At 34.6% G+C, this 19,487-nt stretch overlaps 1 protein-coding gene across 2 annotated transcripts in view; it reads left to right on the top strand.

Annotated features, from left to right (window-relative positions):
* Positions 1–19,487, top strand: part of LOC145668242 (calmodulin-like protein 4) — a 41,268-nt gene that overhangs the window by 16,389 nt on the left and 5,392 nt on the right. For both annotated transcript variants that reach the window (XM_081735915.1, XM_081735914.1), the window contains exon 4: positions 13,892–14,074. In XM_081735915.1, coding sequence (XP_081592041.1) covers positions 13,892–14,074 — 183 coding nt within the window. The remainder of the gene's footprint in view (positions 1–13,891; positions 14,075–19,487) is intronic.

Here is a 19,487-nt window from a genome sequence, read left to right as displayed (position 1 = left end):
TCTTGCACGACTGTTTGACAACACCACGCGTCTACTAGCTACAGCACTACTCACAACTGCAAGCTTCAAGTACACAATGAAATGAGTCCCGTTCTACTTGTTATTTACGAGAACTTATTTTAACAAGTTGTTACATTTTTCTTCAATATCCAAGGAGTATTTTCTTCTCCAATATCCTCCTTTTCTGTCTGTCTATGTGTGAAGCAGAGACACACACAAGCAAATACCTTAACGTTTATAAAGAAATTGAACACATTGTCTTATAGTAATGTAGGGAACTTCGTGCTACGAAAAGTTGCCTGCGGCGTTTGTAGCTAGAGATTTAATATTATTCGGCAGGCTTGTTCCTCAAAACAACATGGTTTTAGTTTTTTATGTACTTTACACGAAGAAAGAAGTTTAAATTCATTAATTGCTTAAATGTTACGATCGGCAGCCCAAATATTAGAAGTAGATCTCGCAATAGGAGTGAATAGCTATTTTATATATACGCTTTCAGTTAATTATTAGTTCCGTAATCAATGTTCTGTGTGAAATATAAAATTTAGGGGTATATATTGTGTTTCGGGCTAAAAGGAAAAATACTGTCTATATGCTCAATGTAAAACGATGATTACTTATAAACTTAGTAACCTAAACATGAGTTCCCAGAAGAGAGGCGTCATAAGTAATTTTGAAAACGATTGAAAATGGAAAATCTCTCTACCATTGCGTTTAAATTTTGGTCTATGTAGTGATGATTTATCAAAGATATAAATGCATAATGTCTGTGTCGAATCAAAAATTACCTGGAAGTTCCACATAATTGGCACAACATTGTTTCAAAATAATTGTTATTACAATTATTGCGGTATAAAAATTGTTCAATCAGACAATAGAACAGTAAATTTCCATTAAATTAACCGTCTTCGGTCCCATATATAATCTTTTCTCATATATAATATATAATCTCCCCCACACAAACATACGTGTTTCACTATGTTACAATCATTTACTTTCTAATTACCATATAGAACTTATTTGTATAGTATGCCGTCCAGTTATATAAATGTTCAGTGTTGTCCTTTTCTGTTAGAGAAGAAACACCTCATCTAGTTCCTTTCCATGTGGTAAGGTGCCAAGAACCGACGACACGTTGCCACGTTGGATAGCAATAGATATGCGTTGAATTAGGAAAGATGTTGAACGAACATCTCCAGTAATGATAGAAATGCGTCTACCTACTTCTCTAATAAAATCAAGGCTTGTAGATCCCCAAGAACGACTAGTCTCGATGGCAATTGGAGCAAAATAAATTTATCAAGAAGGTTGTTATATTTCCTTTGCTTTTCTACCTCTCTACGACTAGCAACAGCTCCAGCATTCATAACAGCTAAAGGGAGACTTGAATGGGCAAATGTATCTGAACACGTAAAATCCCATACTAGTGATTTGCCTCTCAACCAAGGAACTAATGTCATGCTATCAGGTCGTTTACCATCTGAACGACAACATCCTGCAGATTCACGTATGGAAGGAATTCCAGCTGTGGTAAGGGCTCGTAAAATGATATCATTCACAGAGAAGTGTCTAGTGTGTCTACCCATGATCTTCATGCATGAAAGGCCATGCGGGCCACGTTGGTTAACCTGATCCCTGCAAGCTGGACAGCGATGTGGCTCACAAATAGCTGAACCTAATTTTAAGACGACAGCAATTCGAAATGTTTCATTAGTCATATGAAGACCTAATGGTGGGGAGGGTATTGCATTCAACCTTGCTCCAGCATGTAGAGATGAAGCAGCAAGAATCCTGGCTTTATCCTTTGAAGTAATAACTGACTGTAAGTTCATGAAAATGCGCTGCAATTGGTGTATACCAAGATGCCTGAGAACCTCTTTTGTTAATTTCTGGAAGATCTGTATCTGTTAAATTTTTCCATTTGGTAGAGCCTTCTTGAGCTATGCCATCTGGGTCTAGGTGGTAACCTTGCGGAAGGAAAGCCTCGACTAAACGAAGAGATCCGTGTTAAAACGCTAAAAAGGAAGGAATCGCCATAGCCACGGATCGTCGAATACCAAGACCCCCTAATCTCACAGGTAAGGATGCTTGAATCCAAGATTCGTCACTTAAGGAGCAGTATAAAATTGACTCCAGACCCGAAGTAGTTTAAACTGTCTGTGTCTATTTTACGTTTTTTTTTTTTTTTTTTTTAATTCTCTATAAGTACACACTTTTATATATTGACTTCGATTTTTTAAAACTTATTTAAATATCGCTACATATGATAAGAACTCAATAATAAAATCCTGAGACGAATATTCGGACCCAAGAGAAACGGGAATGGAGAACAGGGAGACTTCATAACAAGGAATTGCAAAATTTATATCATTTGTCAAACATTGTTAGGGGCATCAACTCTAGGAGGCTCAATTAATTTTGTATTTTGTATTTTAATGTGTTTCTTAATTGTATTTTGTCAGCTGCGATCTTACATAAACTGCTTTGAATGGGAAGGAAAAAAGATTAATATGTAATGTTTAAAAGCTAATGATGGATGACACTCAATCAAAAGGCTGTATCTTTAGTTCAGAAATTTTGTGAAAAGAAAAAACAAATCGTCTAAGTGAAATGTTTGTTCGATAAATCAACATAACGATCCATGAAACTGGAAACACCAGTAATTCAGACTGCAAAATACAGAGACAGATGGGAATATTCTATTTCTGAGTATAGATTCCCTTTAACTAGTTTTCGATGAAATAGAAATAACATAGCTAACTACTCAGGTATGAGATAATTGGGTAGCCTAATATATTCAGCAAAATATGCAATACAAATTTCAGTCTAAGAATCCACTGTGGCGTACGTCACGATACATTCTGTAAATCAGCATTTTTGATAATATGCTTCAACTTACATATCCTGTTCTTTGAACGTAATGTCATGTAAAGAAAGAAAGAAAAAGAAAAAGATCAATGTATAAGTGTGTCTCATAAATAAATTTGTCACATTTAAGGAAAAAAGTTTATTTATTATATTGTAGTCTCAGTCTTCATTAATATTAATAACTTTTACATATTTTACTACTATATAGTAAAATAAAAATAATAAAGAAGCGATTGAGATTTGAACTGGAATAAAATTGCTTTCTACCTTTTTTCTGTTCACAGGCAGTCGCTCTATTCACACACCATTAGACTTTGATGCGAAAATTTGTTTTCTTTTACTATGCATTAATATGCTCGTCTAGTACATATTCGAATCTAGAGAAAAAGGGTTTCTTTATTTTTTCCTATATTTCTGTACGGAATTTTGGTTATAAAAAAACTAAACTCATGGCTACAAGCATCTCTCCCTGTGGATCACGGAGGTCTAGGAATTCGGCGAGCCCTTGACTTGGCTACTCCATCTTTCCTTTCATCCATGTATAGCTCTATGCCTTTGATCACTTCTCTTCTTCGCAAGGATATTCATCAGGATTCAGAAGCTGAGATAAATGATTGTATCTCCCAGTGGATATCGTGCGGCGGACTCGATCTACCTGATTTTGATAAGAGAAGTTTTCAAACTTCATGGGACGCTCCTCTTATAGACTCCAGATTATCTTCTATTCTTCAGTCCTCCACCAATCCTGAAGATAAGGCACGTCTTTCTTGCCACTTCTTCCCCTGAAGCAGGTGCCTGGTTACAAGCTATCCCATCTTCTTCCCTAGGGCTGCATCTTCCCGACGAAAGTTTTCGAATCGCTTGTGCGTTACGTTTGGGAGCAGATGTCTGTGAACAACACCAGTGCCCTGCTTGCGGAAGTTTAGTGAGTAAGAAAGGTATACATGGCCTATCATGTGTTCACAGTGCTGGCAGATACTCTCGACACTCCACTGTTAACGATCTCATTATGAGAGCCCTCATATCCTCTGGAACGCCTTCCGTGAGAGAGCCAATGGGGTGTAGTCGCTCTGATGGCAAGAGACCTGATGGAATGACTTTGGTGCCTTGGAAACGAGGGAAGGCTTTAATATGGGATTTCACTTGTACCGATACCCTAGCCCCCTCTAATCTTCCTTCATCTTCGACAAAAGCTGGGACGGTTGCAACTCGCAGAGAATATGAAAAGAGACGAAAGTATAGCAACCTGTTGGACAAATACCACTTCGTCACCATAGCCATTGAAACTTGTGGGTCCTGGGGTCAGGAAGGTCTAAACTTCATTAATGAAGTTGGACACCGTATAGCTATTAACACAGGAGACACCCGAGCTTCATCCTACCTTATACAAAGGATAAGTATGGCTGTGCAAAGAGGGAACGTAGCAGCGATGCTAGGAACTCTCCCTCCGGGAAAAGCTTTGGACGAAATTTTCCTTTTGTAATCACTCTCCTCTCACCAAACTCTCGAGAAAAAAAATATATTATTGTGTATTTAATGACTTTAGATTTCTGGAAACAATGTGTGCAGAATAAAGTGATTATAGGGCCAGAAGAAAAAAAAGTATAGTAACAATTATTTTGCATTTTTAAATATCAAGATTTGAAGGTATCAATTTTATCTTTGATATTTATATCAAGAAAATTTCATTTTCCTTCACATGAAGGCAATTTAATTTCACATTTTTTTATTTTTCCTACTGTAAAACTAAACTTTGTTTGTAAATAAATTTATCATATTTACTTTAAAAAAAAAAAAAAAATGTTGGCAAACAATATAGCAACTAATTTTAAAATTTAAAAAAGCAATATTCTAGTTCAACTTCATATCTACATTCAGATCCTTTTAATGAATGTTAAGTCATTTTAACAGTTTCTTTCCCTCCCTTGCTTCAAAAATCCCTCGAAAGCATGATTGCTAGGATACACTCAATCAAACTTAATTTTTTTTTTTCTTATAATTTTTAATTATTTGGTATTTTTTCGTGGAAACATCATACAAGAAATGCTTTCTGTCATCTCCACTTACTAATTAGTCAACTTTCGCCAAAGGCGGGAGAAAAAACGTTTAAAAGTGGAAAAAAAAGAAAAATCTTGAGCTACACTATACGCGCAAATTTTAGTGTACATGCATGTACATGAACAAAAAAAAAAAAAAAAGTATGAATATTCACGACATTCGAAAATAAATAAAAATGAAATGAATTTTTTTAACATCCACGATTATCCCCTTTAAGCTAAATTGGTAGAATGAGAATGTGGAAGGGAACGGGAGAATCCCGAGAAAATCCATGAACATGATATTGTCCATCACAAACTCATACGGTCTAAGATCGAACGATAAACTCCTCGCATGAGAGGTGAGCGCCAAGCCTCCGTTTGAAATTGAAAGCATCAGCACACAATTTTAAGTATAAAGCTTTATGGATATGTATCAATATTAAAAATACTGAAAGTACTGGACATTGTTGTGTAATAATGGTAAAATTTTAAAAATCCCTTTCATATCTTTCAAGATCTCTTTCATGTCTTTCAAGATATCTTTCATATCTATTATCTGGGTGTAGATGGTGATAAAGCTAACTGGCCAACTACTAGAAGCTAGCTAGTTCGAGATAGTTTTTATAAGACTTTAAATAATTTTGCCATCAATCATTTCTGTTTGTTCTAAATGTGTAAACATTAACATTAAACATGTTACTTTTTGATAATTGTAATTAATTGTTCTCCTAGTTGACTGTTTTCTGTACCATATGTAATACAAATGTACAAAAAGAAAAAGTCTGGATATATGTAATATGGTGAACCAGCTGAGGAAAGGGTTGACTGTGAGGGGTGAGTCGAGGCCAATACAAAAAAGGTGAGCGTGGATTACGACAGATATTCTGGGAGAGATAACGTCCAGAAAACACCGTTTTTGTTTTCTTTCTTTCTTCGATTTTAACCCACTAGTTTCTGTTCATTCTTTCTGTTAGAATATTGAAGATGGCTTTGGTTTCTCAGCATATTTATACAGGCTGTTAAATATCACAGCATATAGTCGTATGTGAGACTCACTTTTTCCTTCAGTTCACCGTGATATACTGGATTTTTTTTTTAGCAGATACTGGAAGTATCCAAGTCAACTCCAATAGACACTTTGATTAACAGTCCTCCAATACGTAATACAGTAAGAATAGGAGCGAGAAACTTGTGCAGTGGTCCGTCTTTTTATTGTTTATTCCTTTTCGTAAAATAGGACGAAAGATGTAGTGGTTGTGACCATTTTAACCACGTGACCACAACAGTGAATGACCTGTTGCCACTAAGTTAACTTGCATGATCCATATTTTGTTTTGTGTCTTTTTGCGACCTACTAGATATCCTTTTAAATTTTCTAAGAATCTTTTGAGAAAAATGCATTAAAATTAGCAGATTACCATTACAGCTCTTAATCATATTCAGTATTATACTTAATTAGAATTGATTTGTGAGTGAGTCATTTCTTGGCCAAGTGCAGTCAATGGAGTTTTCTAAGAAATGAAACCATGTTGGAAATTGCATTCGCTGATTAGAAAAAAAAAAAAATGTATATATATATATATCTCTTGTTTTATTTATAACATTAATTAAAATTGTGTTATTTTGTTCACCAGTTGTTCAACAAGACCTTCCTAACTTACTCTGATCTGATAATAAAATGACATTTTGACCTCACAGATACGAATTTCGTTATATGGTGTTTAAGAGAGCAAAGCTTCCGTTTTCTTTCTTTCTTTCTTTTTTCTGTTGCGTAATAAATGACATCTGTTTAACATTGCCAAGGTTAGGATAACCTGTGTAGTTCGATGCTTTTTAATGCATTTTCCTTGTTTAAGAAAACTTCCTTCTTATTTAAAATAAAAATTTCGAAAGACCATAGAAATTATAGTTGTAAAGAAGGAGGGAAATTCATATTTGGAGATTATGACGTATTTATTGTTGTTGAATACCTGCGCCATTTTTTGTTTTTCAACTCGTTGATTTATATGAGAAGTTATCTTTCTGTGTTATTTGATTTTATTGATTTCTTGTTCAAATCTCTTTAAATCTCCTTTACTTCGAGAAATTTAAATTTTGTTCTATAACGTTAATATGTTTTATACGAGGACCATTCGGAAAGTAACATCCGATTGGTTAAAAAAGAAACACCAAAGTAAATAAGAATAATTTATTATATACATCTGAAAAACACTTCTTTGCTCTATTTTTCAACATAGCTTCCATAAATATTCAAGCACTTACAATATCTCAGCACTAGTTTAGAAATTCCATCAGCATAAAAATCTCCCGCCTGTGCCTTGAGCCAGTTTCTGAACGCATCTTTCAGCTCCCGCCTTTGCCTTGAGTTAGCCTAACCTCTGTGTTATTACGTCATATAACACAGTCCTGGAAATTTCTGGAAATTCGTCAGAAAACTCTTGAGATTATGAGACGTCGATTTTCACGAATTTGTCCATAAATTTTCTCAACGAGTTCATCAGTGACCACTGATGGCCTGCCACTCCTCTCTTCGTCGCGAATGTTTGTTTGTCCACTTTTAAGTGAATGAACCCATTGACGAATACCTCCTTCACTCATCACACTTGGTCCATACACGGCACAAAGTTCCCGATGAACAACTGCTGCCGGATATTGTTTTGCCGTAAGAAAACGTGTATCAGCTTGCACTTCGCACTGGGCGAGGTTTTCTATTGCAGCACACATTTTGAGCCACTACAAAAGTGGAACTAGTGATCAGACAACCTTCATTCTACCACGGCTGGATGCAGACTGATCTACCGCGCACGTCTGTGTGCAAAGATGGTAGCGCCGCTCCCACTACTTCACTCACAGTGACCAATCAGAGGTTACTTTCCGAACGCACCTCGTGTATGTTGTGTAATATTAATATTGATATATAATTTTAATATGTTTTACATAATTTATGAATAATGCAATTTCGTTTTGAAACAGTAAGAGACATTTAACGAAGCTTGAAGAAGAAATCAGTAAAGTCACATTTAAAATTCCAATTTATGTGAAAGAAAAATAATTTTCCATGTAAATGAATGGGCTAAAAAAATTGACGTAGATACTCAACACCGTTAAATCTGTACGTTGTACATTCAGAAACAATATTAAGTATAGGTTGGAGCTATCATTTCTTATACCTCCAAACTATACTTAATATTGTTTCTGACTGTACATACTTGTCTCCTGTATATCTTAATAGCAGAAGTGCTGGTCTTCGCATTGACTGAACACTATGCAACTCGCAACACATTAAAGTAGTGCGGATTTTCTAACCTGAGAAGTTCTTGATATAATCTATACGTTGTAAATCTCCAGAATGTGTGGCATCCAAAATCTTCTTAGTCGAAAATTGAAGACAAAATGGTTTCGTACGCGATTAGACCAGGTAAAAATCTATCTGTATACATAATTTGGTGGCTCTGGGTGACTGCTTTCCATGTTAAGGTCTGGTAACAAACGCACATGCATGTTCTTTTATATATTAATACAGAAGTATTCTGCCGTCAGTAGCAGGTCGTAAATTGAAAACTTCCGTGTACTACCGGTTCTCCCTGAATAGCTTCGTTTTCATACACAAAAAAGTCGTCTTTAATATATCACTAGCAGAATGCCGCTCTTCGCACGAGGAGAATACGTTTCATATTGCGGCATCGACTACTGTTCGTTTCAGCGACCACGAAAACTATGGGTTCGACACTAATATTGGTCATTTTCGGTCATTTATATATATATATATATATATATATATATATATATATATATATATATATATATATATATATATATATATATATATCGTCCTCCCCTTTCCCCAGAGATTAGTTGCGGTCTTCGAGACGTCATCCTTGTATCTTCTAAGATTTCTACTATCACACCCTTGAAAAAGTAATTTCTTCTTAAGTTTCAAACCCTTTTTTTTCTTTGATTCTTCTTAACTTTTTTAAGTGCATTTTTTTTATTGTGTTTTTCTCTCCACTCAGCTAATTTTCTCCATACCCATATTTCGCACCCCATGAAGAATATGTTCTATAAAGTCCTTTTCGTTACTTTTTATCAACGACCGAAGATTTTTCTTCTTCCTTCCTATGATTTTTTTTCGTAATTTCGATCCTTGCTTTATTTCCGTTTACGCTCCAAATTTTCAACAATATTATTACTTACGGAAACAGAACTAGTCACCTTATAGACGTAGCTGTCACATTGTTTAGCGAATTGGAAGTAAATTTTTAATTACGGATTTTAAACGATTGCGCGATTTTTTTAACTATAAATTTTACTACTCCGCCCTCCCTCTTTCCTCCATATACATACACATATACATACAATCCTGAATAAGGACAATTTACTAGGGACTGAAAATAGAAAATTCCAATTTTTGGTCGAAACCGCGATAATGTTATTGTTCTTATTTCAGAAATATGTCATTAATCATCTCCATTTCAGCTAATTTATTTATTTAAGATAAGAAAAAAAAGTAAGTTAAACATAACAGTGTCTTGATAAATTTTACATTCAACGATATATATTAGAAAAGGTATGCTTACTTTTGAAACATTAATACTACCAGCAAAAATCGGAGCTTTTAGATTTTTTTGTTTAAGAATAACTAGGGCAAATTTTGTGCAGTTTGTGGTAAATCGGTTAAGTTCATGTTCTCTTATGTATATTTCTCTTCATTTGGATATTTTTTAATAATACAGATAATTGTTTTTCTATTGTACTCTTGCTTAAAAAATGTTATTTATTTTTCCCTTCCACTTCCTTTCCCATCCTCTTTTATTCTAGATTCATGAAAAGATTTGCTTTGTCCAATAACTTTTTTCAGATGATTGCTCAAAGTATGATCGTAGTAACTAAGAAGAATAATGATTTCTTGAAATTTCCCATGGTTGACATATCGATATATCTAAACTGTATGCATCCTCTTCTTTCCCTCGGGAAGCAAGGCATTGTTTTCCTATTAATTTAATCACATTAATTACAAATGAAACCACTTTCCTTCTTTCCGAAACTTCCTGCCTTTGCTCCTCAATTTGCTTTTCAAATAACATGTGGTCAATTGTATGATCGTGTTTGTAAGAAATATATATTTTCATTGATTCTAAATGTACTGTATGTTTGACTTCTCGTGTTCGCCAACTGTCTGGCTAATATGCCTAAATCTTTCGAAGCTTGGCAAACACAGATGATCCATCACTCAATACGAGACATATAGGTACATAACTTTTGGTTCTTCGTATAGCTCAGCCAATTTCTTTTTGTAGCTTCTCTGTTTCCAAGGTCAAATTTGGGCCTGAAATCCAAATTAAATACTTGAATATTATACAATCACAGATATAGGTTACTTTATCTCTGTGGATTCGGATTCAATGTTCAGCAGAACGATCAAGTGGCACTTCACTATCTTCGACCCAACAGTTGTTGCTGGTAGGGAACGTAAACCATTCACTGAGGGGGGCGCACAGGCCCGCGGGCCGGCAGGTCAGTCCGACGCTGAGTACTAGTCAGGCTTTCTTTCGGGAAAGATATGCGGGGGGGGGGGGAGCTAAAATATGAGGGGCTGCACTGAGACATTATTCACTAAAAACCCTGATGTTTACAAGAGTCGCATGTAATCTCAATTTAATACATCTTTGCTCGGGGGGTTGGGGTGGAGTGGGATGAGAAAAGTGTGGAACTATGCGTGAAAGAAACACTGGTTCTCACCTTAATGGTACGTGTAATCACTCAAGTAACCATACAAGCAGCTCTTCCGGCTGGTAGTGGATCGTACAGATATTTAATGATGCCTAACGGTTCTTGTTATTCTATCAGAAGGCCTTAACAAACCTTCTGTCATCCAGACGCTTTCCAGTTCGTCGCGGCTGCACTGGGAACACGTCTTCTGTGAAAATTCTTTGCTTCCTATTCTGTACACTGTCAATGTATCACGACCAACACTAGTTGGAATTCTGTAGAATGACCACCCGACTTCGCAGATTCACCGTACGACCACGATCAAAGTCATTTAATTCTGCAATAGATCGTCATATTTCTTTTTTGGTGTGGTCGTAATATTGCAGAGAAAACTGTGATCCATACGTAACTACAGTTGTCAAATTGTTCGATGACCTATAAACTACTATGAGCGTGCCCTTTACAAGATACGTATTGTATATGTGAATTTCATTCGAATTAGGTTACATACATAGGGTGATCTTAAATACATTTCCCCTACTACATATATTAACATTCTTTCACGTCTTTTTTTTTCGGAACGAAAAAACAAACAATTTGGCAACAATCCAATTAGAAACTTTCCTTGATGTGTTCACGTGAAACTAGAGTATTTCGTGGATCGCAGTCGTGTGAGTTTCAACATTATTTTACAATATATCATTAATTTCTCTGAAAAAATCCAGCGAGTATTATTTATTAACGTTAATGATTCCGCTTGTTCGTATTTGCAAAGATTCACCACACAGCAAATCGGAATAATATCATAAAATCAAAAACTTTAATGATTTTTGATGTCATACCGTATCAATATGACACTACATGTATTATTGTTAATTCACCTCGTAAAAATTCAGAAAGGGTAGGCTCCTAATCTTAGTGCACATGAAATGGGTTTCCTTCGAAGCAGTGAGTTATAGCTTGTGTCAAAAGTACACAAGGAACTGTAAAGAAGACAATGACAACCGAACATATAGATTTTTTTTTCAGGGCTGTTGTAAATGCTCTCTTTTGATAATCCGACAAATGTGTTCATTAGTTCCATCAGAATTATTATCTGTGACATGAACAAACGTCCTTGGCCTTTGTTGAATATTTTAACTAATATTTTTGTCGAGTGTATTGTAGGGACGGGCAAAACTGGTTTTTATGGAAGCCAAAAGACGATTTGTAGGAAAATCGACCTTGTTTTTTTTTTTTTTTTTTTTCAAAATCGGTTTGGTGTTTCGCCGAAACCGGTTTTTGGTAGAGAACCTAACCTCTTTTTGATTAAAAAAAAAACAAACCGGTTTTCGGAAAACAGCTGTTTTGAAAGTTCAAAAATCGGTTTTGTTTTTTGTAGAAACCGAAACTTTTTTTTTGCCCTCAATTAGCTTATTCTCAAAGTTCTGTACTCTTTCCATTCCATTAAGTAACCATCATTGCGTAATTACTTTCTAAAATTCCTAAATTAAATTATACACGACTTAGAACTAACACTCGGCTTTAGTTCATTGCATTATGGAAAACAGAAACAGCAGGAAGGAACAAGAAGTTTGGTCTATAAATTAGAATTTGCAGCTTAAAGGGTGCATTATCTGTATGTGAGTAGACAGGAAGTTACCCACGCTGATAAGGAAAAGAAGCACTGGGAAGGAAGATAACATGTATTGCATATGCACGTTGATAGTTTGATATGAATAAACCTAACAAACGAAGCATACGTTTTATAAAAATGAAGTGCATAAAATATACCAATCTTAATTTGATAGACTTTTAAAAAAAAGTCCTAAGTTGATAAATTAAAAAAAAAAAAAAAACGATAAAATTCAGTACGAAGCAAATAGCCACAAGAGGAAATCATTTGACATCCTCTGTGATACCACATTGACATAGTTGCCTACATAAGTTGTGTAATTTTTTTTTCAAAAAGCACTACGTCAGATTTGCATATTTAAAATCTTAGATTTGCATATCAAAGTTCTGCAATACCGTAATTAATAGTGTTAAAAGCTAAGGGTGCTACAGCATTAGAAATAGCCAAATTTGGAGACCTCTACTGCAGTACTAATGACAATGAGATGGACAGGGAAATATACATCCAAAGTACCTTAATGTGGAATACTGAGATCATGATATGACGTTTCGAATAAATAGGAAAAAAGTTACAAGGGATTGAAAATTAAACATGTTCAAAAAGACGTTATTTTAAAAAAGTTTCACATCTAAGGACTTACATGGTTTCTGACATTTTCTACAAATGCATCATTTTAAAGCAGTATAGCGATATCTCATGTTTCTTCTATCTCCAGAACGGTATCAGATGTCAAATTGCCGTAAATGACATTATGTTCTTTATGTTTATTAAAAATAGTTTACTTAATTGAATGTGATATTTATCTAGGCAGTTTTTCGAAATAAAACTTTTTTGAAAAAAAGAAGTCAAAATTTCAATTCCTTGTAACTTTTTTTTTTCCTAGTCATTCTCACTGGTGCAGAAGTAAGATTCAGAAGCCAGAGTTACGCCACTTTTAAGACATCCTATATCCTAACTTATCTGTTTAAAACGTAATTTCCGTGTTCTTTATACCCTTGATAATGACGACTATTGAAATTTTTGGAATAAGCATTTCTTTCACTCCGTATCTTCTCATTTGAAATAATTATAAAGATCACAATATCATTCCGCTTTTGGTCATATTGCTGCTATATACTCGTAGAATAAAGTGTCTTCAATCCACGATAAAGAGGAGAAAAGATGATGGAGTTTTAATAAAAGGAGATACTAATAAACCTACACGAAATCAATTTCTACTCAACCTACACTAAATCAAAGTTATTTAGCATTTACGTGCTACGAGTTGGTTAAAGTTACAAAATCAGTAACATTTGTGTTCATAAGTTTTGTACCGGAACGGTATGATAGGTCAGTAGTAGAGCACTGTTTATTCTAAAGTCTCTGGTTCGATGTCTGGCTTTGTGAGTTTGGGGAGGACATCGTCGTGTCTATGCTTGATATTGAGGTTCTCGTCCGTTTTAGTTCTTATTATTCCACCTGTTCTTCTTTCATCAATCAATTGCATTTATCACCGGTTGCGTTTGGTATATAGAGTATAAACACAATAATGTTTACTTACTTGCTCTAGTGTTAACATGTCTAGCTTTTATATATGTGTGTGTGCTGTAAAATGGAAAATACAGTAAATTAGTCGTTGCTGCTAATTCTTTAGAAACTGTTTCTTATTATTTTTCTATAGGTGGTAAGATGTCCTTTGCGGATTTTTTGGATGTAATGCATGCACACAGTCGTGTTGAAGACCTTCCGCGAGAAGTGGTAGAGGCGTTCAAAGCTGCAGATTTTGGTGGTCGAGGAGTAATTCCTGCTCGTCAGTTAAGACATATGCTTCTTCGCTGGGGAGAGAAACTAAGTACAAAAGAAGGTATGGCCTTTTTATGTATGTTTTAACTTCGTAATGTACTGATCATATTTTTAATATTCAATAGATAATAGGAAATAACGTTTTAGTTCAGATTCTGTGAGCTTAGTTTATTTTATGCAGATAAAAGTAAATATTTTAAGATTAGCGTGTATAAATATGAATAAGAGTTAGTATATCAAGTAAGTAACCATCCTTATAAATCTTGACCAGGTATTGGAATATTTGAACAACAATGGAATCATCTCTGTATGGCTAGCCCCATGATCAGTATTTGTGTGGAGAAGCAAAAGGTGAGCTGCACTCATGAGGTTCTCCAAGTATAGTTTCTCCATATAAATATTTGAGACTTAAAAGTATTTTAGAAGGAGTCTGAAACAAATAGCTGTAGCAGTTACTCTCTGCTTCCTATTGCCCATCAGCCTCACGGTGTAAAGGTGAATTAGGTTGATTTGTACCTCATGGGATTCACATCTTTGATATGCAGTCACTTAACGGCGAAAAAGATCACAAACAAGAGGCAAAGTATCATCAAGGTTAATTGTAGAGAGAGATTCTATACTGCAGATTTTCTGCTTAAAAAAGAATGCCACAAGGACTAACTCTACCGTCCTGTTCATAAATGAAAATTCTCTTCGAGCTCCCTTGTGGCTGTGTGGTTAGTGTAGTCGTCTCTGGCGCGAGAAACTTGGATTCAATTCCCGGAGGGAGCTCATGTTCGGATTCCATGTTAAGCTGAAGGTCAATGTCTCGTATAGCCTCTATGCTGAAAGGGACGCTAAACTATAATCCAGCCAACGAAGTTGTCTCTCTTTAGACGGATTAGTAGCATAGGTTTATTGTCTAAAAGTATCGGTTAGCATACTCATTTTAAGTGGAGTATATGTCTACAGAATAGTTCTTTCCAAAATAAATAAATAAAATTAAATTAAAATTTAAAAAATTATAATAGCCATAGTCAAGTCACTAGCAATCGATCATCAGGGGTAGTTCCCACGATTATGGTAGCTATACATTATTGTGAATTTATGGCCGTAACATACTTACGTAAACTCACGCCATGAATTGATGGCCGTACTGTGGCTCATACACTGTGCATGAATTTATGACCGTAAGCCAAGGCAAGCAGTCAATTTCCAGCTTCGAGCAGGATAGGTCGATCAAAGGCTAAGAAGTGGAGATGGTATAAACGTGTTGTTGAAGAAACCAAATGAAAGATCAAAAGAAATAAAAATGTTTCCATAAAGACGTGAATATTAGAACGAGACACTGAAGAAGTGTATCATCGACTTTAATAATTGCGAATAAGTGATGTCAATTCGTAGAGAATAACATCCTTTGGATGGTGAATATTTTAATATTACACAACACCCAAAACACAATCGGATTTACCTATTAACGAACCCCAAGGCTCACCATCGCAGAAACAAAGCCTTGTTTCGTGTATAATCAACCCCTGTTCCTGGACTAGCATAAAATGATCATGCTTATACCGTTAGATCCAATATAAATTAATCCAACTATAAATAGTAAATGAACATCTGAAATCAAAGTAGTTCGCGAGGTAAGTCAGCATGAACTCTAAAATAAGGAAAGAAATTTCTTGGCACGAAGTTAAAAGCGACTTAAACCGATACAATGATGATTTAATATAATTTTAATAAAACTTGGTATGTGCTTTCCTCTTACTTCCGAAATAAGCCTTTTATTTGGTGGTGTAGTCTATAAAGAATAAGGGAGTAAAATAGGATAAAATCCACCCGATATTGCAAGTTTGCACATATACTTACCAAAAAAAAAAAAAAAAAAAAGCGTAGTAAGGGTGAGCTCAGCATAAGATTATTTCTTTAATTTCGAGTGATGATAGAACGTGAGATTCTAAACTTAATACTTTTATAAGATTTTCCAAGGGAGGTTTTCGAATGTTCTTCCTTCTCCGAGAAATAAGGGTAGTTTACTGAAGAGTGAAAATAATAATAATAATAAAAAAAAAAAAAACTTTTCTCGAAAACGACTCTAACGATTTTGTTTATATTTCTTATATCAGTATTTCATTATCAACCTTATAATGTGGTATAAGTTATTTCTCTGGGGACAACATAAAAGGGGTAGTTTACTCGTGCGTGTAAGTTCTGTTTGTACGATTTTCTCAAGCACGAATCAGTCGCTTTTTGATCATATTTGATAAATAAATGGTTTATTAATAACCTGATAATATGGTATCATTAATTTTTTCTGAAAAGATCCACATGGAATAGTTTCCTCTTGAGGTTGAGTTCTTTTCAATTTTCTTAAAAACTACTTTACGTGATTCTTCATATTTCATAAATAAATGTTCATAATCCTCAATTAACTTTCGTAAAAATAAATAAATAAATAAATAATAAAAAATGCATAAGGACATAGAGAAAGAGATCAAGGCAGCATATATTTCATTTATCCTAAATTCGGAAGAAAACACCAACAATAATCCTAAAGAACTTAGGAATTACTTAAAAAGTAGGTTAAACATCTTTCTGGGTACACATTGAAGTTGGGTGGGCGGGACCTCCATCATAATGACGAAGTTTCTACTTTCTTTCCTCAATATTTGTTTTCCGTATTTGTGTCCTCTTCACCAGACTCGAGTGTGACTACGGCAGACATATTATGCAACGAGAATGAAATCATAAGAATGCTGTGTATAATGAAATTTATCTACACGAAATTGAAATAATCAAAAACTTGACTCAAAGACTCAAGTCCAGAGCAAGTGTGTGACCTGATGGAATACCCTCGAATATAATCAAGGGCTGTATTAACAGTTAAATATTCCCTATGGATCTTCCCCAGATAAATGGAAATCCTCGTTAGTCTGCCCAATACCTAAATCTAATAATAAATATAACATTAATAATTTTACACCTGTATCAATTTTATGTAGTTTAGCAAATAATAATAATAAAATAAAATAAAAAGTAAACAGATATTGTAAAAACGGATTATTGATCATGTTAAACCAGTGATTCCAACCTATCAGCATACTCATAAATCAATAATAACTAATCTAGCAATAGTCACCAACTTCATACCTAATTCAATAAATGAAGGATAGCAAGTTGACGTAACATACATTGATTTTGAGAAAGTCTTTGAAAGTCAGTTATAAAATAGTGTTAAACTAAATCATTATCATTTTCTTCAGCTCTCACCAATTTCTTTTCATCATATCTAAGTGAACATAACCAACAGTTGTCTGTAAAAAATTAAATCAAACTATTATTTAGCATCATCAGGAATTCTACAGAGGAGCTCCAATTTACGTCCTTTACTATTTCTATTATTTATCAACGATCTTGCGGATCACATCCAATAGCAAAAAATGATTGTTTGCAGATTATCTCAAAATATACGCCAAGATAAAATCCGTGTATGATTGTCTTGATTTAAACAAGACATAGACAGTATTGCCAACTGGTGTTCAGTAAAACTGGAGTAAACATAAACAAATGTAAAGTATTATCGTTCAGCAGAAGCAAAAAATACCCTTAAATATGATTATCCACAACCCAAAATATAGGTCGCATCATGTTATAATTTCTACTTAATTTAAATTACTATACATTCATCATGCATTAAGATCGGAAAGGGAAAAGTCCATAAACCCGTAAAGTGCATTTGATCATTTTGTTAAAGAAGATGAATAAATATTACAGGGTTCCTACTGGTCAGGGAAAATGATGCAGGACAGGGAAACTCAGGGAAAAAGATTGATAACCAGGGAAATTTTATAAAATATATTTTTTCTAACATTAATTGTACGCCAATTTCAGCTTAGCTAACCATTATAATATTTATGAGAGGTAAGTAGAATGTACGTATTGAGCAATTGATTACTGTCTGTCTCTGTAAAATAAATGTTTTCATGTATAAATATTCACCGTTATTTATTCCTTATTTATATGTCAACGTCATCCGTCATGAAAGTCAGGGGATTTCCTGCCAAAGGTTAGGGAAAGTTAGGGAAATAGATTTCTCCAGATCAGTAGGAATCCTGTATTAAATACTGGGTTAGATCAATATAAGTGTTTTAACTGAAGGCGAAAAAAAGTAAGCCTGAGGTTGGATTCAAAGCATGTTTATTATTCCTTCCCAGAACAGCTTGAAGTTGCCAAACTCTGGTTTACGATTGTGCCGATTGTCAACACTATGGGTAGCGCCAACATCTTTTAACGTGTTGACTGCGGATGTCAAGGTTATAGATCATGCTGCCCGTGCTGGCTGGTAAAACGATTTAGTTGTTCATGAAATAAATTATTTAATTGACAGGTATTCAATACTATGCAATATCTTGTGGTAATATACTTTCAATTAACTTTAAAATCTGGGAAGGGTGATAGTAGTCCCACACGGAGGGCGAAAAGTACTTTAATGGCAACAGTACAACTTAGTATGAGTTATTATGTCTTTATTTCCTGTAAATGGATTTAATTTTCAGTTTTGGTTTTAGTTATGATCTGTTTTGGTCTTAAATATGCTCTTTACGTAAGTGTTGGTACAAGTTTAAACGTATCCCCATCATAATGAAGCATAATAACATGTTAAAGAATATTCAGCATGGCCGGTACCCGGGTTTGAACCGAAACCTTTACGGTTGGAAAGCGAGCACACCAAAACGAGCGGTATATCGATTATTCTATTTAGACTTAGTATGCAAGCATTAATGGTAAAGTAGAATTTTATTAGATTTAAACATTAGCAGCAAACTGAGATTTGGAATAATACACAAAAAACATACATTATATACCGTGGTTTATCACATTTTCTTTTTCACAAGTAGTGTCAAAACCGAGTGAGAAAAAGAAAGAAAATAGTTACTTTTTGAACATGTTTTGCTTTTTTTGGCAAAGTTCAGAAAGTACTTAACGTAACAAGCAGCAGATTGTCAAACGAAATACCAGGAATTGTCAGCGATTTCGATACTCAAACGCGGTTGTTTGCTCAGTTTTATTAGAAAGACATTGGGATAGCAATTTTTATTAAAGGTCAGGATTATTACTTTTATAATCTTAAATTGACCTAGTAGCTAGCTAAGCCTCAATGCTGGAGATGCTTAAAAAAAAAAAAAAAAAAATCCGGGGGTCGGGGAACAAATCGGGGTATGAGGGAACAGCAGTGGGACACTATTTTGCAAAGGGGTACCCTGCACAAAAGTGTCATGTAATTTATCTTTGTTCCTAGGAGCAGGTTTATTCGCAACCAGCTGAAGGAAACCAAGACCCCGGAAGTATGCCTGGAGGAGACACTGGTGCTGGTCGTTCTAACCTTATCTTCCTTCCCTCCTGTTACGAGCAATACATAGCGGGACATCATTTATAGAGCATTTCCAATTTGGCGAGAATTGGTCATATAATATTAGAAGTCATTTTATACTTTC

Source organism: Thermobia domestica, chromosome 13 (assembly GCF_964235325.1).
Source record: "Thermobia domestica chromosome 13, izTheDome1.hap1.1, whole genome shotgun sequence".
NCBI classification, from domain to species: domain Eukaryota; kingdom Metazoa; phylum Arthropoda; class Insecta; order Zygentoma; family Lepismatidae; genus Thermobia; species Thermobia domestica.
The sequence above is the reverse complement of the archived record's forward strand: the minus strand, read 5'-3'. Positions and strand labels throughout refer to the sequence as shown.